Source organism: Orbicella franksi, chromosome 5, assembly GCF_964199315.1.
Source record: "Orbicella franksi chromosome 5, jaOrbFran1.1, whole genome shotgun sequence".
Classification (NCBI taxonomy): domain Eukaryota; kingdom Metazoa; phylum Cnidaria; class Anthozoa; order Scleractinia; family Merulinidae; genus Orbicella; species Orbicella franksi.
The window spans coordinates 3734901-3762429 of record NC_138149.1 but is presented as its reverse complement, the minus strand read 5'-3'; the positions used below and the strand labels follow the sequence as shown (position 1 = coordinate 3762429).

General features: G+C 40.6%; 5 protein-coding genes across 7 annotated transcripts in view; 2 read left to right on the top strand and 3 right to left on the bottom strand.

Moving 5' to 3' along the window:
• The window catches only part of LOC145486223 (ataxin-7-like protein 3), a 64035-nt gene that overhangs the window by 8018 nt on the left and 28488 nt on the right, over nucleotides 1–27529 (top strand). Inside the window, exons 15-17 of one of the 3 annotated variants that reach the window (XM_081464841.1) lie at nucleotides 144–198; nucleotides 916–971; nucleotides 1070–2269. The exons of 1 other annotated variant lie outside the window; for it this stretch is intronic. In XM_081464841.1, coding sequence (XP_081320967.1) covers nucleotides 144–198; nucleotides 916–971; nucleotides 1070–1140 — 182 coding nt within the window. In that variant the 3' untranslated portion in view covers nucleotides 1141–2269. Of the gene's footprint in view, nucleotides 1–143; nucleotides 199–915; nucleotides 972–1069; nucleotides 2270–27529 lie in introns of those variants that run through there. One more of the 3 variants, XM_081464840.1, reaches the window with a different exon arrangement.
• On the bottom strand, nucleotides 2406–6718 carry LOC145486239 (uncharacterized). Its single transcript, XM_081464862.1, has 3 exons — nucleotides 5814–6718; nucleotides 5178–5282; nucleotides 2406–3239 (listed from the first exon to the last, which is right to left on the bottom strand). The coding sequence occupies exons 1-3, from the start codon at nucleotides 5844–5846 to the stop codon at nucleotides 3135–3137; spliced, it is 243 nt and encodes an 80-aa protein (XP_081320988.1). The 5' UTR covers nucleotides 5847–6718; the 3' UTR covers nucleotides 2406–3134.
• On the top strand, nucleotides 6784–18936 carry LOC145486222 (WD repeat-containing protein 37-like). Its single transcript, XM_081464839.1, has 15 exons — nucleotides 6784–7196; nucleotides 8447–8572; nucleotides 9346–9404; nucleotides 9581–9722; nucleotides 10363–10434; nucleotides 10735–10779; nucleotides 11039–11094; nucleotides 14385–14442; nucleotides 14578–14652; nucleotides 14734–14850; nucleotides 14941–15082; nucleotides 15253–15322; nucleotides 15983–16047; nucleotides 16659–16773; nucleotides 17589–18936. The coding sequence occupies exons 1-15, from the start codon at nucleotides 6977–6979 to the stop codon at nucleotides 17715–17717; spliced, it is 1491 nt and encodes a 496-aa protein (XP_081320965.1). The 5' UTR covers nucleotides 6784–6976; the 3' UTR covers nucleotides 17718–18936.
• The window catches only part of LOC145486221 (histamine H2 receptor-like), a 126128-nt gene continuing 117667 nt past the window's right edge, over nucleotides 19069–27529 (bottom strand). The window contains exon 2 of the mRNA XM_081464838.1: nucleotides 19069–21100. Coding sequence (XP_081320964.1) covers nucleotides 19473–20999 — 1527 coding nt within the window. The 5' untranslated portion in view covers nucleotides 21000–21100 and the 3' untranslated portion in view covers nucleotides 19069–19472. The remainder of the gene's footprint in view (nucleotides 21101–27529) is intronic.
• Nucleotides 22287–27529, bottom strand: part of LOC145486219 (IQ calmodulin-binding motif-containing protein 1-like) — a 10249-nt gene continuing 5006 nt past the window's right edge. Inside the window, exons 7-13 of the mRNA XM_081464835.1 lie at nucleotides 26581–26658; nucleotides 25949–26057; nucleotides 24983–25384; nucleotides 24138–24260; nucleotides 23654–23698; nucleotides 23237–23348; nucleotides 22287–22937 (exon numbers count right to left, since the gene is read on the bottom strand). Of these exons, the coding sequence (XP_081320961.1) occupies nucleotides 22729–22937; nucleotides 23237–23348; nucleotides 23654–23698; nucleotides 24138–24260; nucleotides 24983–25384; nucleotides 25949–26057; nucleotides 26581–26658 (1078 nt within the window). The 3' untranslated portion in view covers nucleotides 22287–22728. The remainder of the gene's footprint in view (nucleotides 22938–23236; nucleotides 23349–23653; nucleotides 23699–24137; nucleotides 24261–24982; nucleotides 25385–25948; nucleotides 26058–26580; nucleotides 26659–27529) is intronic.

Here is a 27529-nt window from a genome sequence, read left to right as displayed (position 1 = left end):
GGAACGTCTCGTAAGCTAGGTTACAAGAGAAAATGTCACGTAGACCAAGTCACACTGTTCACGTAAAAGTCATGCGAGGCGAGCCGAGTAGCGCAACACTCAGATAAGCAAAGTCACTTACGTAGAGAACTGTTTATCTTCAGATGTTGATAGCTATGAGGATGGTGATGGTCAAGCCTTAAGAGATACTCTTAACAGGTGAGATTCAGGTTACCTTATTGTAGCAAATTAACGATGCACGTTGACAACGCGAAGAACATTTACGTTACACAGAATGAACGCCAATTTTCCAAAAGTTAGGTTTACATACATCAAATTAACGCGAAATTTTCGAAAACAATGTGCGGCTAACTCTAATGGAAGAAGTTAGCTGTCCCCTCGGGGAAACGGATCAACACGAAGACCAGTCGAAAGACTTTTTGAACTTTAGTGAGTGACTCCGAGGCATTGATAGTGGAACTATGAGCAGATGAGGTTTTGTTATCAAAATGAAGGTGCTGTAAAACAACAATGATGTAAAATAGTGTGATTTAAATTAAAATCGACGTAAATTAAGGTGTATTAAATTAACGGAATTTTTTTTTAAAATCGCGTTAATAAAGTGTATCGTTAACTTCCTATCATGAGTATTTATTACTATTATGAGAAACATTCAGTTTCCCCTTGTTAACTTACTACTTAACCAGGAATATAAATGGATATCACTTAACTGTTGGAACACATGTTGAAAACCGTGGGTAAGTTTCATCGACTAAAAGAATCCCGGGAGATTAGAGGCGTAATACTTTAAAAGCTGTAGTTAGAACAGCTCCAAGTATTTGGGTCATTTGGATCGTAAAGACTGCCTTGTGTTACGTTGTTACTAAGTGCTCCTTCTCGTAAACAAGCACCGAACATCCAAGTTTCTTTTTGCAGGCTGTCGTGGGAAGAAGAGTCCAACGTGTCAACTGGAGACGACAACTCTCCAGCAGGTTTGACAAAGATCTTTTTATCGTTGTTTTATCTCTGTAACGATTTCTACTGTTGGCGATATTGTTGAAAATTTTTTTTTTTTTTTTTTTTTTTCTAGCATTTGGAAGCGTACCTCTCGTGAAAAAGAAAAGAAAGAAAAAGGCGAAACACAAGAGGCGTCCTAGATGAATTTCGAAGATGTTTGTCAGTCAAAGAAAACTACGGTGTTGTAGCAAGCGTCTTAACGTGATACGGGCGAGGAGAAAGTGTGAAACTTAAGTTCACTTAGTTTGTCATTCGGCCTTTGCACAGTGTGAACAGGTGTCTATGTGCTCAGAGGAACACACCTTTTCTTCCCGTATTACTTTACCACACTACCCGGAACTGGCAGACAGTCTTGCAATGCATAATTTGAGACGGTTCTTTGCTGTCGGTGGTCACCTAAATTTTCTGGGTTTTCCAGAGTAGCAGTGACGTGTCGAGACGATATTTGAAAGTGATAGGTTTGAAAAGGAGATACCATTGTTTTCACTTTTCGCAAAATTTCATGCCTAAAATTTACTCTTTCACATGTCGGTGATGAAACGTGTTCAACTTTCAAACTGAAATGCCCTGTTGCTTCAGAATTTCGAGGAGACATGTCCGGCTTTTCCAGAGGCAATAATGAAGGGATCGGCTCCTTCGACGTGAACTTGCTTGCAATGTTAATTGCTTACAGCTTAATGTTCAACTGCTTGTACGTTTACAAGTTCTGATTATATAGCCTCTGTGAGTGCAAGTTGTTTATGGCCTGAAAAAATTAAATTTGAGCAATTCAACTTGTGTTTTGTGTGTAATTAACGACTGTGTTACACACTGTATGGGAGATGGATGCCCGGGAGTCGTCACTGTGATCAGCTGGCCCCTAGACAGTAAAACGCTCCTATGGCTAGCAATCCCCCAACCTGGCCATGAGCCCTACATACAGCCATCCAGGCACCCGTCACACTGAAATAACAGTGGATAAGGGGGGCGGGGAGGGAGGTTCAGACAAAAAAGAACCAGAGTCGGTTGTGAGGTTTTCACAGCGAGGTAAAGCCGTAGAACAGACTGGTCTCCATGTGCTTGTAACTAACGAAGTAAGCTGTACAGGTTTGCACCTTTCTTAACGCATTCAGTGTGGCAAGTGCACGAAACATTAATAAACAGTGGTCCTCGTGAATTCATGGGAGACACGAGTCTAACGAGAAGCGAGCTGGATTCCGGATCGATAATTTCAGGTTTTGACTCGGTAGAGGCTTGTGTTGTTCTTGAGAACTTCCTCACACAGTTCCTCTCTCCTCTCAGGTGTATAAACAGATACAGGTGAGTTTATTGCTGGAGGGGGGTAACCCTGCAATGGACTCGGACATCCCGTCAGGCAGGGGAGGTGGGGAGGTAGGAGTGGAAATGCCCTTAGGTTGCTTGATACCTGAGACACTCGGCCCAATGCAGACTTCATCTGGCTTTACTTATTGAAATACACAGTATACTTAGCTGAATGCATCTGAGAGGATTTTGACTGTTAAGGGCCCATGAAAATATCAGTCCATCCAGTTCTTGTTACTTTCATGTTTTATGCTTGAAAGGTAACACTGATCCAGCAAAACTAGCTGGTCAGTGACTATTTTCTCCTCAAAAATATAAAGTTTACACTGGTATGGAAGTTATGACAAAAAAAAAACCGATCGGCCACAAGGACATCTGTACTAGATCTATATACGGAGAATCAAATCTTCTAGAAATACTGTGAAACCCCGTTCTACCGACGCCCGCTTACAACGGACAGTTTTCTTTGTCCCGACAACTAAAAAGCTCATATATTTTCTCTTATTAAAATTAGCCCGCGTAATACGGACACCCGGATAATGCGGACACTTAATCATATCCCTTGGGTGTCCGTATTAACGGGGTTCCACTGTAAATCGAAACCATGGCATGTTCGCATAAGCTCCTAAATAGATTTAAGAGTCAAATATCATCGGGCTCCATATCATTAATATATTCCATTTCAGTTCACGTGTAGGGAGCTAATTCGCTCGTTTTATTTTCTGTACAGGATCTTGCTTACAGAGCCAGCTTCTACCTGCATTGAAGAATCATGGTGACTCTACTCGAAAGATAGTCTTCCCAACGTTTTTAATTTAATTGGCCTGAGTTTGCCATCATTTCTTGGAAGAGTCTGTTTTCGCGGGTTTCTTGCTAATCACTCCTTTCTTCCTTGATGATTTTTCTGGCGCTTGACCAATCCTTTCTCCCTGGCATTTCGGCTGAAATCAAAATACAAGAACATAGGTAAGCAAGGCGTTTAACTGAAGACTGCTGCATTCGAGGGTCCGTAGCCTCTAACGATAACTTGGTCTCACATTGCAGCAGTGTTGTGCCCAAGTCAACATGTTGCGCACAACATCTTGCATACGGTTGGTCTCCTGTTGCACCAGGCTGACCGACTCTTGCCACAGGGTAGCCAAACGTGCGCGACTTATTGTGTGCAATAATGTGCCAATATGTTGCGTTGAATGCCGTTCGTGCATTTTGCTGGGCCCTTCTTCCTCTCTACGCATGCGACAATAATCAGAGCGACTGCCAAGAAACTTGAAAGACTGGCGTATATTCGCTTAGCCCTATGACATGACAATTTTCGACCGAATTCCGCGTTCCCTGTTTTGTTTTTGCCTTAGTTCGTATTTTGTTTTGTTTTAAGCGTCAGTGAAAGGCTAGATTTCCAATAAAACTGACTTTACCAGAATTAGAGCTCCCTGAGCATTGTTTCTCACATTTTGTTTCTCAGAAAGGGACGGGGAAGGAACACACCACAGAAAACGTGATCTCTCATCGGATCGTTCGGGCGCTTTCCATTATGCCAGACCGACAGGTCAGAGAGCAGTGGGAATACCCGAGGAAAATGAATGATTCTTACCATTTCAGTATTCCTTTTCCGAATTCCCTATTCATGAGTGAAGAGAAGTATGGCAATGGACCGGTTTGTAAAATGGAACGGTTCGGTCGGATCGGTCCGACCGGTCAAGGTGGACCAACTCCAGAGGTGGACCCGAATATTCGGGTCGAAATGAACCGAAAGGGGCCTTTCCATTTGACTTCCGACTGAAATTTCCGGAATCTTTGGCGTAATGGAAAGCACCCTTAATTTCCACCCCGAGTCAGGCTCCTGACTGCGCTTGTGCCCAAACCTTTTGTTTTGTTTCATGCAGTTTACGGTCTGATATCAGGGTAAATGAAGAGGCTCTAATTGAATTATATTCCCGCAAAGCCAGCCATTATTGGCACGCTTATTTAATACTGGTCGACTTCATAAGCTCAGATTAGCTTAATCCTATTTTGAACGATCTTTGTCGTAAGTTGTGACCGCTGTAATTAACTGTTACACTGCGTCCAATGGGTTCCATTATATACCGCAGCATTTGGAAATTTAAACCTTGTTTTCACGTTGAACTACGAATGTCAGTGAACGCCAAGGAATATATGCAAATGTCAGTCAGTTCGATCTCAGAGAGTGTTTGAAGACATGTAGACATTTTCTCTCTGATGTGCGAGAACCTCTCAGCAAGGCAGGGTATTTTGCTAATTAAAAGATTAACTCGAAGAAACTGTAGTAATTAGCCCCGAATTAGGCTCCAAAGATTTATTTTGCCAATGGTTACACAACCTGATCTGAAACACAGGCTGGTCGACTTATGCAAAGTAAATGAACTTTGGTCAAGTAATTTCAAACTTAATTCAAGTGTCCACCTGTGCTGTCAAAGAACTGTCATTTTATTGAAACAAGCGAGTATTGGTTTTGTATAATCCAAACACTGAAAAGCTTTTGAAATTTGTGTTTTTTTTCCGTAAACCGCCTTGCTTCTGCCTAGGTTTTTTTTTTTTAATATGCAAATTTGAAAGTGATGCAAATGTCCTTTCTGTCACCACCGTCGGCTCAAAATTAAACAATTTCAAAAACGGCATAAATAATTATTGATAACTTTAGTTTCTCGCTTCACTTTGCTTTTGGAGTCCTTGCGCAGGAAAGCTAGTTGCTGAATCGCAAATGACGCATTAAATACGCTTGCAAAATCTCTTTCGATGATGTAGCGCAAATTCCTTTTATATTCAGTAGGCCATACTCAATACGCAGGGATCGAATGTGCAGATGTCTTGGTTATATATACACGGATATTGGAACAACGCTTCTCTGTTTTAAGATGTACCTGAAAGCAAACTCGACACACGGCTGAATCTGTCATGACTCCATGAAAATCCCCTCGGCCACAGGATTTACAGTAATTTGTACCACAGAACTTGCATTTGAATATCTGAAACAAACCGAGCAAATTAGATTAATTGTATTCGTTATAAGCTCGTGCGCCCTGAGCTACCAGGCGTTTTGCTCGAGTTCCTCGACCCCCCGGCATTCTACTGTAGTCGCTTTACAAGATACCGTTGCTTTGGAGTGAGCTGTACATGTTTTTCCATGCTACCGGATTCAATGCTCTTCAGTAATCTGAAATGAACTCTCATGAAAAGAACTCTGTCATCATCGACACGCGCTTACATTTAGAGAAACTGAATTCACTGTCTTCAGCTACCCTCCTCTGGTAGTTCTCTGCGGATTCTCTGGAGGCCGTTCAAATTATCTCTAAGTTGGTCACACTTTGCAAATTACGCAAATGAATTTTAACACTAACGTGGGTAGTCTGTATATACAGAAGCAAAATTTACTATACTCGCTTTTTAGAGGATGTTCAGAAACGTCATGTTAATATAGCCTGCTCACGGGCCCTATTATCACAGTGTTGCGACTAAACGTGTAGTTTCAAACTTTACCGGACAACGTTTATACATACCAAGTTATTTTCGCGGCATCCCCAGCGACACATGACTGGAAGATATCGTTGATATATCTTCGACCCTTTTGTATAAGTATTAATCAACTTATCTTTTTGAAAAGCTAATAGACACAAAAGTAGAAGAGCACCACAGAAATGCTGACTTGGTTTTACACACTGAGTGAGCAAGTCATTGAAGACGTCTGTTACGGTCGTTTTACCGCTGCAGATTTGCGCAAAATGACGGCGGTCACACGCAAAGACAGAGCTGTTTGTCGACTTTACTCAGTGATAATATTAGCGGATTTTACTTCATTGACAGCTTGTTTACAGTTGTTGATTGTGATGCAAATCTTCTTTACTTTGTCGTTTTTCAGTTGTCCGGCAAAACTAGACAGCCTGAAATGGCCTCCTGCCAACTAGACGCGTGAAAAGAAAGAAAGATACAAATTTTTTGTTTAGGTTTTCTGGTCCTCAAGTGTAGTCTGTTGAACAGCTGTTGAAGAGGTCTCAGCCATAAAATGGGCTTTGCCTATAGTTTTTTAGTTTTAAGCAAGCCTTTGACTTTTTTTTTTTTGAGGTTTTCTTTGTTGTTGCTCTACGTAGCCCGCAACCCGCAGCGTGTTCAAGTTAGGGCAGGACTGCAAGGCCATATTATTTGTCATGGGTTCTATTTTTTAAATTTGAATCCGCAAAGTGAAATAAACATGTCAATTCGTACAGAACGACTGAGAAAAATTAACGAGCAAGGAAATCAATGACAATAGAAATAAACCGAGCAAATTGTTAAAATTAAACATAAAAAATACATCGGCGACCAAAGAGCTTGGCGGGTTTCTCCACCCACATCACTCATGATCATTCGACATGTAGTCTATCGTCGAGTTTTTTTCCGGTTTTCAATATTTTTTCAATCTCTCATATCGGCTCACGAATATTATTTACTCAGCAGCAAGTTATACCTCATTCGCAATTAACTCTGGCTAAAGGTAAGGTAAAAGAGCGAGATTCGAAGTTTTTGAAATTACTGAATTACGATATTTGTATTCGCGCGCTTCATTTGGTCAGCGGTTCACTTCTGGAAACCATTACCAAATCTTGGAAGTTTGCCCGTTTCACTTCTTTGCATTGCCTGCCAGGGATAGATTTGTTTTGTACCACTTCCAACCTGCTGCCCAGCCATGAACAAGCCGCAAGCAGGGAGCATAAAAATTAAAGCTAAACGACTGTCCATACGGCGCACTCGCTCGCCAAACAGAATGGGATCGGAGGCGATACGCCAAGAAGCTTACGATCAAGACCGGGAGAGCTCGCTGCCACCAAACCTCCGTTCAAGATTGTGGTCACTTTTTGCTCAGATAGAAAGAGAATTCGAGTGTGTACATGCCGAGAACCTTGCTTGTAAGTACACCAAGATTTTCTATCTTGTATGTATCTGAGTTCCTTTGATAAAATTATAAATTAGTCCCCGTACTTTCTGCCAAAAGGTAAGCTTACAATAACTCCTCCTCCAGCATCCAAACTATTTCAGACTAGTTTACATTAATCAGGAATTCGTTTTATTCTCCTTCAATCTGTTCCTCCTTATATGCTGGATCTTAGATCCATTTTATTTATTGTTCGTGTAATTAGGACACGTACAATATGCAAATACTACCAAACGTGGCTGTTGTTATTGGTTTATTTTCGGATTTCATAGATTTACAGTAAACATAAGCTTATTGTTTTAAGTTTACTTTTTCATCAACTTTGGAGACTAATACCGTTTGTGTCACATTTTCAAGAATTGCTTGGTAATAGCTTAAAGAGACTTGCAGCTGACGCATGTACAGTGACGTCTAATAGCTTTTGCTATTATCCGAGCAAGACTCATCAAAAATTAAATCTGTGTCAAGGAGGAGTAAATTACATAAATGTGCAAATTACTATAAAAATCTTATGTAATTTGCACCCTTCATTACCACTCAGGTGTAAAATTTCAGATGTAATGATCAAACCGTGTGGAACTTGCCATTTATTATGACACTGAATGAACATTTTCAAAACAGCTCTGTACACAAATGTGGGTACCTTAATAATGGTGCATTCATTTGTGCTCTGACAGGGCATGCGTGACGTTTGAGAGCTCTGAATTTATATCAAAATTCACCATGAAATGATAAATACCAAAACTGAATGTAGTGAATTGGGCACATTTTTTCCCCCTCAATGTCTGGCAATAAATTAAATGTCATATCACTAGACAGTGTCTTAAAACAATGGAGGATCATTTGATATTTACCAGATGACACTAGAAGTTCATTAGATCTGATCCTAAGTTATTTAAGTAACAGATGTGACCACCTGTTTTGAGGTTTTGTAACTTACAAATTATGTACTGGATCAATCGAAGACATGTATTTAGCGGTAGAGTCATAGAAATGGATATTACATAGCTTTTATGAAAAAAAAAAAAAATTAAGCCAAGATATCTATGAGTTTACTGTAGTAAAGTTACTATATGGTAAATAGCTTTGACCAATCAGAGCTGGACAATGATTGGAAAAAAAGGATTATATTTAACTATGTTGATCAATATGTTATATCACCAACATGTCAGTTATTAATTTATATCAAATATTCACCAACATATTTTGAATGTATGTCTATAGTATTAGAGAGAGTTGAAACTTTGAATGAAAAGTTGGACCTTGTTCTCAGTGGTGGAGAAAAGCTGACAGATGGAGAACTATCAGCTGAAGGTGGTCCTACTAAGCCTGGATATGGCAAAAAACCATGTAAGCTTCTCATTCATAGGTTATGAATGAATGAATAAATGAATGAATGCATGCATGCATGCATGCATGCATGAATGAATGAATGAATGAATGAATGAACGAACGAATACATGGACGGACGGACGGACGGACGGACGGATGGACGGACGGATCGATGGACGGATGGATGGATGGACGGACGAACCAACAAAATGTTCAAAAGAACATTATTACCCACATAATAAAACAATTAAACACTGGTTTATATTGAAACCACCATGTTAACAGATCTTAAATTTAGACTTTACAAACTTTATTTAGTATCAATAAATATTACATAATGAAGGTTTGAAAGTAGTTCTTGAAACCTACATGTGCATGTATGTGTCATACCCTTATGGGTTATTGACCAAGCCTAAGGTTGAGATGGCTGGACATTGGCCAAGTTCTTTTTTTAGGCATGTTTATGACGGAGTCAAGGTCCATAAACTTGCATAAAAAGAACAAGTCATCTTGACCAAACAAGCTTGGTCAACAAAGGATTTATTATAACAATGGCTTTTGGGTAAATTTTTCTTGTGGGACACAGCGGGTAGTCCCAAGCGTGTAAAATAGCGCCATCTTGTTCGCTCAGGTAGCCAATCACAGTGCAGGATTTGGTTCATCTTGCCTGCTCATGGAGCTAGCAATATAATAAAATGTTATTATGGAAAAAAGCATGTTGCTAGAAGTGAAAGCAACTGTGTTTTCGAAAGTCTCATTAACACTTATTGCTTGTTATTTTCTAATTACAGCTGCTAGCCAGCTGATGTCTCAGAAGCTAAAAACAACATATAAAGCTTCCACTAGTAAGGTAACAGACAAAGAAATAATCTAGAGCTACATTTATTTTAAAAGCCTGGGAGAGTAGATTGAAAATCTTTGTCAGCCCGCAAGCTTTATTGTCAGCAAAAAACAGATGTCTAACTGTTGGCAGTGCTGAAGGAAAGCAACATGTTCTTCCTTTTATACTTTGCTGCTTTGATCTAGATTGTCTCGAGTTTCAAGACTCCTAACCAAGCAACCAGTATTGAATGTCACAGGACAAGAAGTTATGCTGGCCATAGAGATGGCGTGTGGGAGGTGTCCTGTGCTAGACACACACCCACCATGATTGGGACAGCATCTGCTGGTAAGTTGCATTTATTTATTTCAATTTAATCGGGGCTCCCTAAATGTGCCAAGATTTGAAGCTTAAAAGGATGTCCATCATTTGTGAAGTTTTGAACTTCAAAAAAATTTATTAGTGAATTCACACTGTGGGATTTCCTTGAAAAATTTTACAGCATGGTATACATAAGTTTAACATCCGAATGATGATCGCACACTAAGGTTTTCTTGTTCAGAATCAGAATCATATATTTGAAGAGCATGCTTTCAATAAAAGGTATCGTGATAGACCTAAATAGTTATATGTAGTATGTATCCTTTATATATTGAATGTTCAATCCTTGTGCCATGGGTGAAAGTATCTACTTATTGGCAAGGGTTGCAAAACATGTATGCCCCAAGAAAAGCATAAATGATGGAGGGCTAAGGAGATGTAGTGATGGGGAAAAGCATAATAAAGAGAGAATTAAGAAGTGTGTCTGCACCCTTGAAACTGCTAAGTGATGACCGGAGGAGTCTGCCAGCTGTGGTGGCTGACCCTTATTGAAGCCACAAGTTGGACTCGGTGCTTTGGTCCTGAGGTTACTGGAGTGTCAACATGATACACTTAAAAGTTAGATCATTCATGAAGATTTCATTTTACAGCATTTCGTTTCTTGCAGATCGTTCTGCCAGACTTTGGGATGTAGAAACAGGGCAGTGTCTTTTAAAATACTTGGGCCATAATGGATCAGGTACATGTACATAGAGTTGATTAATTGCTAAATTACCAGCGAAACCCATGTATCATGTCTGCCCATGCAACATGTCTGTATAATGTGAGTTACATATAGCATATTTTACACCATTCAAGTCAGTTTTAAGTTTGTCCATCCATTCAATTATCAATGGCAACAAAGGGTCATAGATTGCACACCAATATTGAATTAAAGGGAGGTATGCTCAGAGCATTTTTTACCAGCTACCCTACTTAGATGATGTGTTGTTTTTTTAAATTAATATTTTATAACACTTTCTTCTTGTTAATTTTGCAGTGAACTCCATTAGATTCCACCCAACTGATGCAATAATTTGTACAGGTAATCTGCGACATCATTCTGTAATGTCAGTGACGTATGGTATCTATTCTAATAAGCATGATTATTGTTTTGGGGAATAGCATCCCCCTCTCAGGTGGTGCCTTCCTATCTCTAATCAGATTACATTTTGTAACTGATTAGCACCCATCTTCCAATAGCCACTCTTAAAAATGCAAAATACAAGCCTCTGTCTTCTTACGACGGGAAGGGGCAATGGATCTACTGCAATTCTTTTAAAACATATATTTTTTTTTTTTAGGATCAGGAGATGGCACATGTCACATATGGAGGGCATTAGACTCAAATCCTGAGCAAGTAAGACATCAATAATATATAGTGCAACAGAAAGCCTACTGCTTACAGGGCACAGCAATGAACGTACATGTGAAAGTCCACAGTCAAAATTGTTACATGTATGAAAATTTGTCTGATGTGTCCAGTGTTTTGAACATAGATTTTTGCAACAGCTTTATGTTTGGAGCAGATTGCCTGAGTGTCAGATTTGATGCATAAACTTACAACAAACTAACAAAAAATAATTATTAGAAAAAACAGGATCTGATGCCTGGAGTGGGCGGGAAGGGGGAGGGTGGCTCAAATGTGAAAAGGTCACTGGTGAAAAACTTTAAATTAAGCTCCCAAAAGGAGACCAATCTGAGCATGGCTCTAGTTTTGTTTTGACAGCTGTTATTGGGATCATCAATCAACACTAATTCTCTTTGGCTGGTACTGAGACTTTTCATAACTATAGATCTCTTCTTATAAGATTAAATTTGGAAATACAGTTAACAATAAAGATTAGCGAAAAAACTGAGCAACGGCGTTTCGGTGTCATCCTGGCACCATTTTCAAGTTAAAAAATATTTGTGCGAAAAGTAAACTAATTTATACCAATGGTTGAGGTGCGAAATTGAATAAATTAAGATTAAGATAGCTGTTCAATGTTCATGTTCATTCCAATGAGGTGTCAAACACTGGTAATGAGTTCAGTGTCTGTTCAAAGTCTAAACAAATACTTTTGCGCTCGGTTTCTTCTTGCGAATCCACAACATTTCGTGGATCAAGCAATCGAACTTTCCCTGACATTTCTTTAGGATCTTAAAGTTGTTAGTCAGGTCACCAACTGTATCAACTCGGTGTTCATTTTGAAGGTGTTTTCCGATGGCGGTAAATCGGTGTTCCTCAATGCGCTTGTAAAGATGACGGCTAGTGTAACCGACGTATTCTGCATCACACAGATCACATATATAGTTATAAACAACGCACTGTTGATTGATCAAAGGTGGTTTTAGCTCTTGTACTTTGAGATCATCGCCAATTTTACGGCTTCTGGTGGACAAACATATCCAGAACATTTCCTCCTACAAGCTTTCATTCTTCCAGAAGCTTGTTCTGTGTCGAGGTTTGAAGTTTTCCTTGCCGCAACGCATCTCTTCAATGGACATTCAAGCTAGCTTCGAGAAAGCCTTCTGGCAACTGGAGCCTTCATTATCCGATGATAAGAAGGAATTAGCTGCGGCGACCCTTCGATCGATCGCGCTTAACTACATCGAGTGCAAAGCCCCCAAACCACCGAAAGCGCTACAAAGAGCTATTGAGCAACTAAAACGAAGAGATGACATCGTAATCACGAAACCAGATAAAGGTACAGGAGTAGTTGTTATGGATAAGGCAGAATATATTCGCCTTTTGAGTGAATCTTCCATCAACGATACAGCTAAATTTACCGCCGTAAGTTCGGAGAGACCCAAGACGCGTGGACGACCGCTCAAAAACTACCACCCTTTACTGCAGAAAGAGAAACACCTTGAATCTGTCGTGCGCAAAATTCTCCCAAAACAGATTGCCGACTCAGTTTGCCCGAAAGGATCACGACTCGCCCATCTTTATGGTCTGCCAAAGACTCATAAAGAAAAACTGGCGATGAGGCCCATTCTATCCGCCACAAGTACTTACAACTTCGCGCTCGCGAGATGGCTCGACGATAAACTGAAGTCCCTGTCGATCAACAGCTACACAATATCTGACACATTTTCCTTCGCTGATGAGATTCGCAATCTGAGCCTCAACGAATCTGACATCCTAGTATCTTATGATGTCTCTTCGCTATTTACGAACGTCCCACTACAAGAAACCATCGAGATCCTTGCTGATAGAGCTTTTGTTGACAACTGGTTCAACAAAACACACCATCTAAACATCAGCAAAGCTGATCTAATTGAACTGTTGTCAGTAGCAACAAAGGACCAGCTATTTCAATTTAACGGTCAACTCTACCAACAAATTGATGGAGTAGCGATGGGCTCTCCCTTGGGTCCCCTAATGGCCAATACTTTTCTTTGTTCTATCGAGGAAAAGCTACAAAACGAGAACAAGTTGCCAGACTTCTACAGACGCTACGTGGATGATACACTAGCCACAATGAAAGACATACCAACCGCAGAAGCCTTTCTGAAGACTTTGAACAACTGTCATCCATCCATATCCTTCACCATGGAGATCGCATCTAACGGTAAGCTACCATTTGTCGGCATTGAAATATGCAAGAAGGGCTGCAAGCTGGTAACAAGTGTTTACCGTAAACCCACAAACACTGGTCTCCTCTTACACCACCAAAGTCATGTCGACAACCGCTATAAAAGATCTTTAGTTAAAACCATGTTAAACCGTGCTTACCGCTTGTCCTCAACATGGGAACTATTCTCAACAGAATGCGAACGCCTTAAACTGATCTTTTCTAACCTCAAGTACTCAGATTCTCTTGTGAACTCCACCATCACCCGTTTCGTTAATTCAGTGATGTCACCAGACACAAGATCGACGCCTCCAACAGAGAATATCTACCGCATTGTCCTGCCTTTTAAAGACCAGAAATCAGCGGACATAGTAAAGAAACATCTCTCGGACTTGAGTAATAAACTTGATCACAAACTACAGCCGGTGTTCAGAAGCCGTAAAATTGGCGATGATCTCAAAGTACAAGAGCCAAAACCACCTTTGATCAATCAACAGTGCGTTGTTTATAACTATATGTGATCTGTGTGATGCAGAATACGTCGGTTACACTAGCCGTCATCTTTACAAGCGCATTGAGGAACACCGATTTACCGCCATCGGAAAACACCTTCAAAATGAACACCGAGTTGATACAGTTGGTGACCTGACTAACAACTTTAAGATCCTAAAGAAATGTCAGGGAAAGTTCGATTGCTTGATCCACGAAATGTTGTGGATTCGCAAGAAGAAACCGAGCCTTAACACACAGTCAGACTCCATTCGCGCAAAAGTATTTGTTTAGGCTTTGAACAGACACTGAACTCATTACCAGTGTTTGACACCTCATTGGAATGAACATGAACATTGAACAGCTATCTTAATCTTAATTTATTCAATTTCGCACCTCTACCATTGGTATAAATTAGTTTACTTTTCGCACAAATATTTTTTAACTTGAAAATGGTGCCAGGATGACACCGAAACGTCGTTGCTCAGTTTTTTCGCTAATCTTTATTGTTAACTGTATAGATCTCTTGCTTATTAAATGTTTGATAAGAGATCTGTACAACTATGTCTTTCCTAATTTCGTTTTGCATACTGTTTTGTAGCGCTCCCATCCAGGGTCAGCAGATGAGGCAGATAACATAACAGATGAAGAACTTGAAGGTAACTCGTGTCTAAAAAACATACAGAGTGGCAACCAGTAGTGGTATTTAAATCAGATTAAGTGGAACAACACTTGCTCCTTAACATTATGTTTGATTGATTTGTTTAGTAATGGATATTGTTATCCACCTGTAGGTCTTGATAATCCAGATTTTGGTGCTCCAGCATTCGTACTGAAGTCTCCAATATGTGAATTGAAAGGACATGAAGGTATCTATCAAATAGATGTGTTTATAACAAGCGTAATGCATACATCTCTGCAACCCTTGTTTGCTTCACTGTACATTTCAGGTGCAGTAATTGCAGCTGATTGGTTCACCTCCGGAAAGCAGATTGTCACAGCTTCGTGGGATCGCTCCGCTAAACTATGGGATGTGGAAACAGCTGAACAAGTTCATCAATTGACTGGTAACCTTGATCATCATATTACACCAGAGTTTTAGAAAAGTCGAAAAATGTGTCACTTGTAATTGTAATGACTTTTCTTTTCCTTTTCAGGCCATGACCAGGAACTTACCCACACCTGTACCCACCCCACGCAGCAGCTAATTGTCACCTCTTCCACCGACACAACCTTCCGTCTGTGGGACTTTAGAACTCCTTCTATTCATTCAGTTAACGTGTTCCAGGGTCATTCCGAGTAAGAAATCCTTAGTTCTTTCCCGTTTTGTGTGTACAAATTCATCTCTTATTTGCTTTACTTGTTAGTCGAGTCTTCCTTTAAACTTCTCGTCGATCTTAGGGTTCAAAATGGCAGCTTTGTTGACGCGTATATCTTGTTTGTTTGTTTGTTTGTTTGTTTGTTTACAGCACGGTTAGATCGACTGCCTTCACAACCAAAGATATTGTTGTCAGTGGAAGTGATGACAGAACTGTCAAGGTTAGTACATGTAGTCTTCATTGCAGAGGTTCGCGGCTAGAGGTGTTAGCGATCTGAGGCTAAGGGACGCTTTCCATTGGGCGAAAAATTCTGGTTTGAATTTCCGAACGTTTCCAGCGACGAATGGTACAGCATTATCCAGATTTTCGGGAAAAGAGGACAATCTCATGAGTTATGCCAAATTCTCGTAAATTTCCATATCCGTTCCATTTGAATTTTCCCCCGGAATTTCAGGAATTTTCAGTTGAATGGCTTGCATTTCGGAAATTCAACAATTTTTGGAATTTCCGGAGAGGTTTCCAGGAAAGTTTCCGTACCATTTGCTTCCGTTTCGGTTTTGGTTGAATGGAAAGCGCCCAAGTTGGGGCTGGTATGTAGGCCGTTGGGGGCAGGGATGTATAGGAAAGCAGGTTACTCAGCGAGTAGTGGGCTGGAGCGAAGGTGGATTGTGGCTCAGGGAGGTGAGAGAAGAAGAGGGCACTGACAGGCAGAACTTACGAAGGATCGCCACCGTTGATGCCTTATGCAGTGTAAAAGAGTTGAAGAAATGCAATTTTTGTACAAATGGAAGGAACACTGAATGAACGCACAAGTACCTAAATACTGTACGCTTTTTCACTTTCTTTGATTTCCTCGCTCAAGTTTGAATATTTTTTTTAGGTTTGGGATCTGAAGAACATGCGCTCACCTCTAACAACCATTAATACAGATTCATCTGTCAACAGGTAAGTCAAAATCAATATGTATGTAAGATAACGACTGCTAATTGCCACCTACTTTGACTCTTAAGCCCCGGCCAGACGATCGCAACATTTCAACACAACACATCGCAACATTGTTGAGCACATCATGTTGCGTGCGTTTGCAATGTGTTGCGACATGTTGCGACAAGTTGGGTATTATTGGCTCAAATTTGAAAATGGTCAAATTTTTCATGCAACATTTGTGGATGTTACATGAGGTTGTACTCGTTTGGCCAGGTTCGTGCAACAGTGTTGCGCCCGGGCATGCGCACTAGTTCGATTATTCAATACCCAACACAGGGCTCGAAGTTACCTTTTTGGTCGACTTGCAAAGTTTTGCTAGTAAGTTTTTTCCTCTAGCAAACTGGTGAGACCGCTAGCAAATTCTTTCCAAATGTTTGGGAGACATGGATGATTCTAACTCGCAAACGTTTGCTGGTGAATATTTTTCTCACTCGCTGATTATCAAAATTACTCGCATTTTGCGAGTTTGCGAGCGTTGATTTCGAACCCTGCAACATGTCGTAAGACGTCGAAACAATAGTCTGCAACTGAAACACTTTACTAAAGGTTGTTCACATTTTTTTCCCCAGACTTTCCGTGTCAGCAGTAAACAATGTGATCGCCCTTCCTCACGACAACCGACATATTCGATTGTTTGACATCAGTGGTGTAAGGCTTATTCGACTGCCTCGCAGAAACGGCCAGGTATGTGTTTAACTCTGGACTGGAGTATTTTTTCAGAGGTTGTCGTAGCGTAAACTGGGTGTTTGTTAACTGCATTGCTCAGGTGATTAAACAATCAAGGTTCAGGAAGAACACCAATACATTTCTACATTTTACACCGTAGCTTTTTGGAGAACATATTTCTGGTGAAAATCCAAAAAAATTTAAATCAAAGAAAACATAACTTTTTGTCAGAAGTTTCTCACACGATTAAAATCCAGAATTTAGACCATCTAAATTGGAGTTTTTTTTCTTTTCCAGGCTAAACAGGTTCTTATAATATTTTGGGTATTAAATGCCAAATTTCAGCCTGCAAGTTCTTAAATCACTAGGTTCGTATATTACTGTATCATTCACGTCAGATACATTGCGCAAATCATGGTTGTAGTGTTTTCTCAGTGTACCAGCGATTTTGAGCGTCTTAGTGTACCTCAGTACCTGGGGAAAAAGTTAGGACAAAGGTAGTGTGAACGCAAAGCTTTTGACACGTTTTCAGTTCGAAAACGCGATCATCCAAAACCGGTACATGGTTGTGATTGGCAGTCTGGAAAGATTACATTGGTGTTACATTTATTTGAAAGAAAACTTTTCCTGCCAACGTTGGCACAATAGTGTCTTATAAATATATGCCTTTCTCTCTGCCTTGTGTTATTTTTTTCAGACCTTTCTGAAAGCCACAAAACATTACCTACATAGTTTTGTAGCCTTTTACGGAGATGTTCTTTCGGCTTGTTACGCATGTTACCTTCAGTAAGTAATAGATCAAAGCTGTAATCCCTTATGGTTCACGTTTTCAGGGTCATCAACGAATGGTTTGCTGCACAGCATGGGGAGAAGAAACCAATGTCAAAACTTGCAATCTGTTCTCTTGTGGATTTGACAGACGTGTGCTTGGATGGCAAGTCAGAGAAGAGAAAGACAAATGATCCAATGAATATATTTGTAATAATGAGGGTGAATAGTCTAATTCTGGCCCTCTCTCTATCACGCAATGCTAGGGAGAGAGAGCTTCGCGTTGCGTGGCACAGAGAGAGCCAGAACTGGACGAGAGAGTAAAATGCTTCTCCTTTGTGGAGGGAGGCGTTGCACCGCGGTTAAATTTTCACCAGTGGAAAAATTAATTGTCCAGCACCTGGTCTTAAATAAATACTTAGAAATTGGATAAAATTTTTTGGTAGATGTGGACTGTTGGTTTTACAGGAGTGCAGTGCACAGTAATGGTTTACAATTAATTTATTATATTAATAACATTTGTGAGAGTGGTTTCTCATACCTGCAGTGGTTGTGGGTTTTGCTCCAGTTTGAGTTGTTTTGTACAACTTCTGTAAATTAGTGAATGATGCGCTCCAGGCATTATATGTCATTTAAATTTGTCCACAACTACCATTTGTATAAAACAATAATATTAAGAAATATGACCAATATTTGATTTCACCTCGCGTATTCAAAACACTTTCTAGCAAGTAATAAATGAAGAGAGTCTTCCGCTAGAGGACATTTTTTTGATGAGTACAATGCAACCTGTCGGCACAGATATTCTTGCTAAAAAGAAAGCAAAACAAACTAAAAAGGAAAAAAACGGTAAACGAAACGGGAAACGGTAAAGCATGCCTACACGGTCATCCCCAGCCGCGAGGAGAATAGTGCGAGACGCCGAATATGCTTCCGGATTTCGCGCCTCGCTCTAGACTCCTCGCTAATCGGATGAATGTTCGTCAAAATATTGGCTTGGAGCCTGACCACGTAAGGTACAGTTGCTCTATGCTTTGTGTATTAGATCAACAAGGTATTCCCCGGTTGAAGATTTTTGTCATTTTTGACGGTGATATTGTAAGGGTAAGGAAAATTTTCCATTTCGCGAGTTCTGTGTCTTGTAATTTAAAAAAGTTTGAATAAAGAAGCAAGTTTGGTCATTACAGAGAATGTATATGGGCACGTTGCATATACACAGGACGAAGTCCCACGTTTCCGCATTTCTTAAACGTGACGGAAGCGTAGAGTTTTATGTTTCCGTTACATTTCCGTTTTGCGGAAACCTGAAATACCAAGTCTTGGTGATTCTATCAAGTCTCCGGAACGGAAATGTCAAGTCATGTTTCCGTCATATTTACTTCAGGACGTTTGCCGCTGTTGTTCGTTTCTGTTATATTTCTGCAAACGGATTTTTAATAACCTTGTTGAATCTTTGCAAAGAAAACAAACTGGTGATGGTTTTGTGCAGCTTACTATTTTGACGAAATTGAAACGTTAGGAAACTGCACTTATCATTGAAATGATAAATATGGATTTTCAGAACAACATTCGTGAGAATTCGTTTATATATGAATTAGCAACTCCGGCTGCTGGCACGACTTGCAAAGTAATAAAATTGATATTATAACACAGCATGGAATCGCAAATTTACCCATCTTCATTTCTTGCATAAAAACAAATTCCGCGTTCCGTGAGCATGCGTTGACGCAGAGACTTGGTAAAGAGTAATCGATATTAAAGGCGCGTAAAGGGCGGCGTAGATTAACGAAACCAAACAAAATATAACTGGTTTAATATCAGTCATACAGTGGTCAACAAAGCTAAGCCAAAGCATACGCGTAATTACTTTAAGAAGTCAAATTTATTTGTAATTTATTCTTTCTAAAGAAAATCAAACAACTTATGATGCACTAATTTCAGTTCATTGATTATAGTTTTGTTTCCTCGTAACGATTACACGAAAGTCCTTTATCATTGGTCAACTCATCAACAGTTACAACAGTTGTTCTGTCCTTCGGTTCGTGTAAGGTTTTCAACATTATCGGCACTGATCTGGATCTCTGGGCATTCCTCTGTTTCGCAATATGATGACATTTAGTTAGTGACACGAAAGGGTTTTCATGCAGTGAACTTGATCGCACAATTTTCCAACCGATAGGACCCTGAGATCTTCCAAGCTCCGTGGTGTTTTTCGGTAATTCAATTTTGCGCAGACTGCCTTTCCCTCCTGGAGCATTTTCAATCTGAACTGTTACGGTTAGTTGGTCGTGCTGTGGCGCAAATATCTCGTCGCTTGCTACCCTCGATGGGGCTGACATGGGCAGTCTTTCCTTTACTGCTTTACTCGACCTCTGTCGAAAGGTGTCTGAGCACATCACTGCACCGAGAGATTTTGACCTGAAAAATCGGGGGCGCTTTTGCTCACTTTGCAACTTTTCGACATCTAGCGATGCCACGGAATAGCGACGTTGCCTTACATGGCTCGCAGTGCGCTCTGTTGTCCTGTTTCTGCAACATAACAGCTCCAACGTAGCTTTTCTTAAGCGTTTCGTGCTATACCAGTACAATAGTGGATTGAAAAGAGAGTTAAACTGAAGTATTGTTTCTGCCCATCGTACAGTGGAAACCTGGCGGAAAAAAGGCGCAACTCCCCGAAAAAGATAAACGCCGACGCTCGGAAAACCCGACACTGCAAAGAAAACCGTTAACCAGAAAGTCGTGTAAGTAAACTTACTTTCAAGCTTCCCTTTCACCAGAACATTTACTGGGAGGATTCGCGTTCGGTTCCATTTTCGCACGGCGAGATAAGCCTTGACATAAAAATATGCTATAAGTGATAAGCAGAAAAACCAGAAAATGCTCAAAATTACATTTACGACTAATATAATTTCATGAAGAACGCTAGCGGATTCCATTACTGCAGGTGGAACAGCCAATAGTACTGCCAACAGCCAAGCAACTCTCGTGTACTTGTTTATACAGCCTCTTGTCACAATAGCTTTGTAATCCATCCATTTCGCTACGGCCACATACCTCTCCCAAGCAATTAAGAGCAAATGTAGAAATGACGCACCGCAAATAGTGTACATTAAAGAGACACTTACAACATCTATTGTACAGATAATATGCACATCTAAAACTCTCTGGATAACTAACGAGTCTAACGAGATAGACAGTGGCATAGAAACAGCGCCCACCAAAAGATCAGTTAAGGCCACGCTAGACAGCAAGATGTTTGAATTCTTTTTCATTTTTCTTCTCGTCTTCACTGCTATTATCACCAAGAGGTTTAACAGAATGGTAACGGGACAGACAATGGCCGTGATGGCAACGATAATCTTAAAAGAAGTTGTGTGGTTCAAGTCCCAGATGAATTGTGGCAACTCCGGGCAATAAAACACTGACCTGGTTTCGTTTGAGGAATTGGCGAGTGAATCTGTATTCTTCACTGTCATGATCGATACATGTACACCTGGTTCAAGTAGATGATTGTAGTGAATTAGTGTCTTGACTGCTCGGTTCTGGTTTGGTTCTGTGTTACTGTCTTCCTGTCAAACTGCTTTGCCGGTCTTGATACTTGCTCGACTGAATTCATAATACGGTCGATCGGTAATGGTTTATGCTGCTTTTAAACGTGCTAATAATATATGTCGAACTGTTTTGTCTTGTTTTGCTTTCCATTCACCGGTAGCTATGTTGACAATTGTTCAAGAACGTTTTTTGCAAACTGATTGAGGAAAGCGGAGAATGGATGTGGACAAGTGGTAATTTCCACCTCTTTTGACATCACGGATTTCCGCTAGATTTCTTATCGAGAGCTGCGCTAGATTTCTTATTGAGAGCTGTTTGCCAAGAAAATTTCATCAGTTGTATTCTTTGTTTCTGTTTTAAGCTTTGGCCGAAGCAATTAAGGCCATTTATGAGCATTACGTACATTGAGGTGCGCGGGAAGTTTATCAGTCCTTCGCGCTGCGGGCCAAGGTTGCACCTGATCGATTTTATCGGAATCAGTAAGTTTCCTCGGTAAAATTCCGTTTTGGCAGAATGTGACAAAAAAAGGTTTGTTTTAAACGTAGTTCTTGGCGAGTAGAATTGGGTTTGCAGCGGGGATGGAAAAGATTTCAGAAAATAAGACTGAGGTCCGTATTAATGGTTACCGAAAAACATGGCCGTGATATCAAGAGTTGTTAGTTGTATGATTTGAGTCCAAGATGACTTGTGAAAAGTTCCGGACAATAAAATAAGGACTTGTTTTGAGATTTTTCAGTGATATCTGCCTTGCTTATTCACTGGTTTATGTGACATAAGATGAAAGAGTGCTTAGAAGAGCTACGTCACGCTTTACGCATCTTGAAAAGTTACGCCTAAATTTTTCAAGTTCGTCATTTGTACTTCTCCATCCTAAACCATCCCTTTTGGTTTATTATTATATGGCTTGCTCCGTGAGCGAGCAAGATGAATCAAATCCTGCGCTGTGATTGGCTACCCGAGCGGGCAAGATGGAACTATCTTGCCCGCTCGGGACTACCCGCCGTGTCCCGCAAAAAAAATTTCTCCGAAAGCCATATAATAAATCCTTTATTGACCAAGCTTGCTCGGTCAAGATGGCTGGATATTGGCCTCGTTCTTTTTTTGCGGGTTCATGGACCGAGACGGAGTCGAGGTCCATAAACACGCAAAAAAAGAACTTGGCCAATATCCAGCCATCTTGACCGAGCAAGCTTGGTCAATAACCCATACTTATAATCTCTTTGGTGTTTCTCTATCTTAGTAAACTTTTATTTTTGGGTTTCCTTCACTTTAAAGGTAATGGTACTTTAGCACGACTGAGACCAAAATAACGTGACTGAGCTCGTTTAAGTAAAGGACCAAACTGTAAGCCAGGATAACAAGAGCCGGTGAGAAATTCACGAAACACAACAAACTAGCCTGAAATGTCACCGACTCGCGATCGCCTACAACCCACGGACTGGGAGCGAGAAGCGCTCCTTTGGCCAACGACACAAATGACCGTAGTAAAATTAAAATAGCCATTTTATTAGCGGTATCTTTTCTTTACATTTTGTTCGCGGTTAACACCGCCTCTAGCTACTCTTCGTCTTTTTCAGTTCCTGATGAAGAGAAGCTGGCCACCCTCGGGCTTCATTACAGCGTGCAGGAGAAGGTTACCGCGAAAATTGTTTTTCAGAAATTCAATTTCTCTTCTTCTTGAGCTCCTGGCTTCTCTCCAGGCCCATCCACTGCGTCCTCATCCCACAATTTTTTCCACCAAGGAAGTTTGAGTCTACGCATTTCCTCATTATGACACTGCTGTGCTCTGGCTATCACGGGCGCCGATCTTGACGTGAAGGAGTCGAGCATGTCGGGAGCCACTTCATGAAGTTTTGGAGCAGCTGCAGAAAACGACATAATGTACTGTTTAATAATTTACTAAACTTTGTATCTTAATATCTTGGACGTATCTGATGTGAAACAGGCACTGAACCGCGCAATAGACCATTTCCGAGTTGCCTAGCCTTTCCCTCTATTTCAAAATGAGTCCTTCTACAAAACTCTTTTTTTTTTTTGGAGGTCAAACACATTTTCTCACGAAGACACGTTTTCACACAGAGGCAAAAGGCCACTCGGAAATGGCCTATCACCTTGACTGTATAATACCAGTTTTTGTTTTTGTTTTTTTTTTTTTCCTCACCTAACAGCTGATCTGTGTCCACGTTCAGTCTGGCCAGCAGTGCATCTCTTCTCTGTTCACCCTTTCTTATCTTCATGTTAGACAACACGTGATTGGCAAGCATTGAAAAAGCCTTGGTGAAAAAAAAAAAAAACGCATACAGGAACATGTTACACCTACTACGTGCAAGGCTTTCACTGGATTTTACTCAGTTTTTTTGTTTTTATTTGTGAACAAACTTGGCTTACTAGACAGCGTTGCTCTCTTCTCCGGCCCAACCACGCCACCTCCCCCCACCCCTCCCCACCCACCACCTGGATCGGTTACTCGTCCATCACCCTATTAATTTTCGCCGAGTTGTCAACCAGGGCCCATACCCCTAATGCTGATGAGTGCAAGGAGCGCTGCGAAAGGCCAAGAATAACACAAAAATAATACCTTCTCGTGGAGCTCTTTGAGTTCCTCCTGTGTTCTGTGCTTCGGCTAAGAACAAAAGCAAAAAACAATACTTTGGAAGACGGTCTTCCGGATGTTTTGAAACTCTAACTAAAATTTGAAGGGCTAGCGTTTTGAAAATTCGCAGAAATTCAATCCTTAAGCAAGCTTCTCGTTTCCAAAAATCCATTTCCATTCTTCTACACTATCGCTCATCGCTTGCCACCTTCATTTCCTACGGGCGTCATGTACTGTTTAAATCGACAAAATCGAAACCTTATTGTTGGAATCCTATGCACTAGATGTATTTAGGAGTTTCTCGAAGTCATTCTAACATTGATGACTTTGCCCTTGAAAACAATTCCCGTTTTACACACTTATTCAACTTATGAATCCGTTGACCAGAACTATTTCATATATTCGCGTCGACTTATAGATCACAAATACAAGTTAAGACGTTTGTAAGAGATGGAAAAGTTACACGTACCGGATACTTCTGTCGATGATCTGCAATCATGTTCTGTAGTTCAGCTCTCCTGGCGTCAGTCAAACCTGGTACTACAGGATAAGGAGTGTTACGCTCTGCCATGCGCTGTCGGTATCGGCGGAACTACAATAACAAATCGATAAAAAAAAGTTAGAAAATACAAAGTACTTATACCTAAGCGCTTCAAGTTTCGTTACGAATTTTCGGAGAACATTTTTCCACCGAAAAACAGGTTTCGTTTTTTCCGCACCATTTCGTTTCGGGTGAGACTCGCGTGAAAGACATGTTTCTCAAACACTGGTAATTTTTCCGCGATATTCCATGTAAGACCGGTTTAAGGTCTGAAAGGAAGACCGAACATTGCCCAACAAATGCGCATGAACAAATTCACTTCTCTGGCAGGCACACTCTCTATCATCTTCAGGCCCGGTCCACATTGCGCCAGAGGAATTTGAAAACGGAGGTTTCACTCTGAAAACGCATCAAATGTTTTTCGTGCACACTACGGCGGGGAATTTTGAAAACGAAACAATCAGCGGTCATTTTGGATTTTTGTTTGAGCAAAACTCTGTCAGGAAAATCACATGATTGTCGTGACGTCATCGTTTTCGAAAAGCTCCGTTTTCAAAATTAGTTTTCCGTCCACACGCGAAAACGAAAAGCCGGCGTTTTCAAATTCCTCCGGTTTGAAGAGCGTTTTCGAAAAGCTCCGTTTTCGTGACGGATTAGTGTGGACGGTAGGCCTAACCGTGGAAATAAAGCTGTGTTTTCAAATTTCTCCGGTGTATTACGCGTATTATGCGTATTACGCTTTAGTTTCATGGACTAAATCACCCGTAACAAACCTGGCGCTGTATAGTTACGGCAGCTCTTTCACGCGTCACTTCATCGAATCGTTCGCGATATTTCCTCCTCCCCATCATCCCACGGAACACAGCTTGTATCTTACTGGCTGCCTTCCCTTGGTTCTCCGCCATAAACAAATTTACTTCTCTGGCAGGCACGCTCTCTAACATCTTGAGCTGTTTTTGCATGGATGATCTGAATTCGTTGATTCGCTTCTGCTCGATAGCCAGTTTGCGTTCTTCATGCCGCTTTTCCTTGTCTCTCGATCGCTCCTTGTCCAAGCGGCGTTGTCTGAATTTTCTCTGAAGTAAAATGATTCCCAGCTCGGCTTGTTTGAGGCTCCGTCGTTGTTTGGAGCCACGGTAAAATGCTTGAATGACTGTTGCTGCACGAGAGAGTCTCTACAAAGTTAAAAAGAAACTTTGTATACTGCGGAACAATGTTGAAACACAAGCACTTGAATATACAGTCCAAGTTGCAACAGAACGTTTGCAAACTTTTAAAAACATCGTTAGCCTCGTGGTGTGTCCTCATTCTGTGTGTCCTTCTAGGAGCCAATACTCACATCATCCTAACGCCGCTATCGTGATCTCGAATTTTTTGGGGCAGATTTAAATTACCCGAAACCAAATTAAAACAGGCCGATATGCATCGAACATTCACTTTATTTCCTACGCGTCCATTTGTCACAAATTTTCCGCGACTATAATGAGGACTGGATATACATTTTGATACCTTAAATCGCATGTACTTCCTTATTCCCACTTAATACTTTCGCTGTTCCCTACATCTAATCGAACATTCTTCCCCAAAATTACCTTTAATAGTTGAAATGCCCCCTGTCCCTTCAATTAATCCAAAATATCCTTTGTTCCCTTGAATTAAATGATTGTGCCTCCTTGTTCCCTGAGAGAACCTCAGTGTGGTAGTGGCACACATAAGATTAACGTTTTGATCATACGTACCAATTGTTCTGCCTGAGCAATGGAGCCAGCCTCCAGTAATGACACAAGTCTTTTCACATCATTATCGAACCCTCGAGCCTTCCATTTACCCAGGTAAGCCTTCAAACCCCTAAAAACACAGACAACAACTCCTTCTTTAAGACCCATCGGTATTTATCAGTAGTGTTTTCTTCTAAGTTGAAGTAAAACACGGAAACAAGTTGTAAAATCATTACAATTTTTCTAAAATTAAAAAAATAATAATAATAACTTACAATATTTAGAGAGGAAGCCACATCAGCCCGGATTAGTTGATTTTCATCCGGGTCCTCTATCCTGGTCGAGTTGGAATTTCGTGGAGGGAGGAAAACCGAAGAACCCGGAGAAAAACCCTCGGAGCAAGGCCAGAACCAACAAAACACTCAACCCACATGATACCTGGCTAGAATCAAACCCGGGCCACATTCGTGGGAGGTCAGCGCTCTCACCGCTGCGCCATCCCTATTCCCTTTGACTGAAGATGAGAAGTCCCTCCACATGTTTTTCTTTTTTTTTTCTTTTTTTTTTTTTAGCGAACCACATGAAGAAAAGCACACTCTATTCCTGAATAACATTGTTTTTTGTTTTTTTCAAGAACATTCAGAGCTACTCACCTGTATCTTTTTGACAACAAAATTTCAACAAGGGGTGGGTGAACATTGGTTGCTGTTAGAATGAGATGAATTGATGCCCTGTATGATGACAATAACAGAAAAAAATTCAATTACTCGTTCTGACTCACTATTTGTCAATACACAATCAAACCTTGTTACCATTGACATTAAGACACAAGATTACAGGTGATATTTACAGACTGGAAGTGTAGAAGTGTAACTTCCAATGAGATACTACACTTCACACCTAGGCCTCCTTGGTCAAAGTACCATTAAGCTAATCCAAGATTAGCGTAAATTCCTATTCCAGTTTTATAACTTTTCAGTGAGTTTTTACTTCTTATTACACATAACTCATCAACAATAGATGAGGTTCTGGTTGGGTGCCTTTTGGATTGTGGGACATTACAAGTGTGTAGGGGCTGTGTGCCCCTGAGGTATCCATGGCAACCCTGTGAGTAGCAACCACCATCCAGCACTGTCATGCCAAATAAGGAAAAATTCCGTGGAGAAAGGTTATCACTTACCTAAGAGGGAGGGAAGGAGAGGGATAGAAGCAGTAAAAATGCTTCGCAAATGCTCTAAATGCTCACATGCAGAATAATAATAATATTGTGCAATAAATCTCAGAAACCTGAGCCCTGTAAAGGGTTGAGCATGGTTTTCATTAACATTTTCAACAAGTCAGGAGGGCAACTGATTTTCACAGGCAGGCAAAACTTTTTGAACTGAACTTGTTTATTTATCATAAGAAAACTTTCCTCTAGATGGTCAAACCAGGTAGACAAAATCATCCTCACAGCCAGTCAATTTACCCAATGCCTGGCCCTTAATGAAATCCCTGTGTGAGGCCTGTGTGAGACCCTGCAATGTAATGGGCTTTCCTGCAGCAAATGTGAGTTGCCATGAAGAAGACCATTGGCCAGCATTGTCTAAATTTTAACTTTGC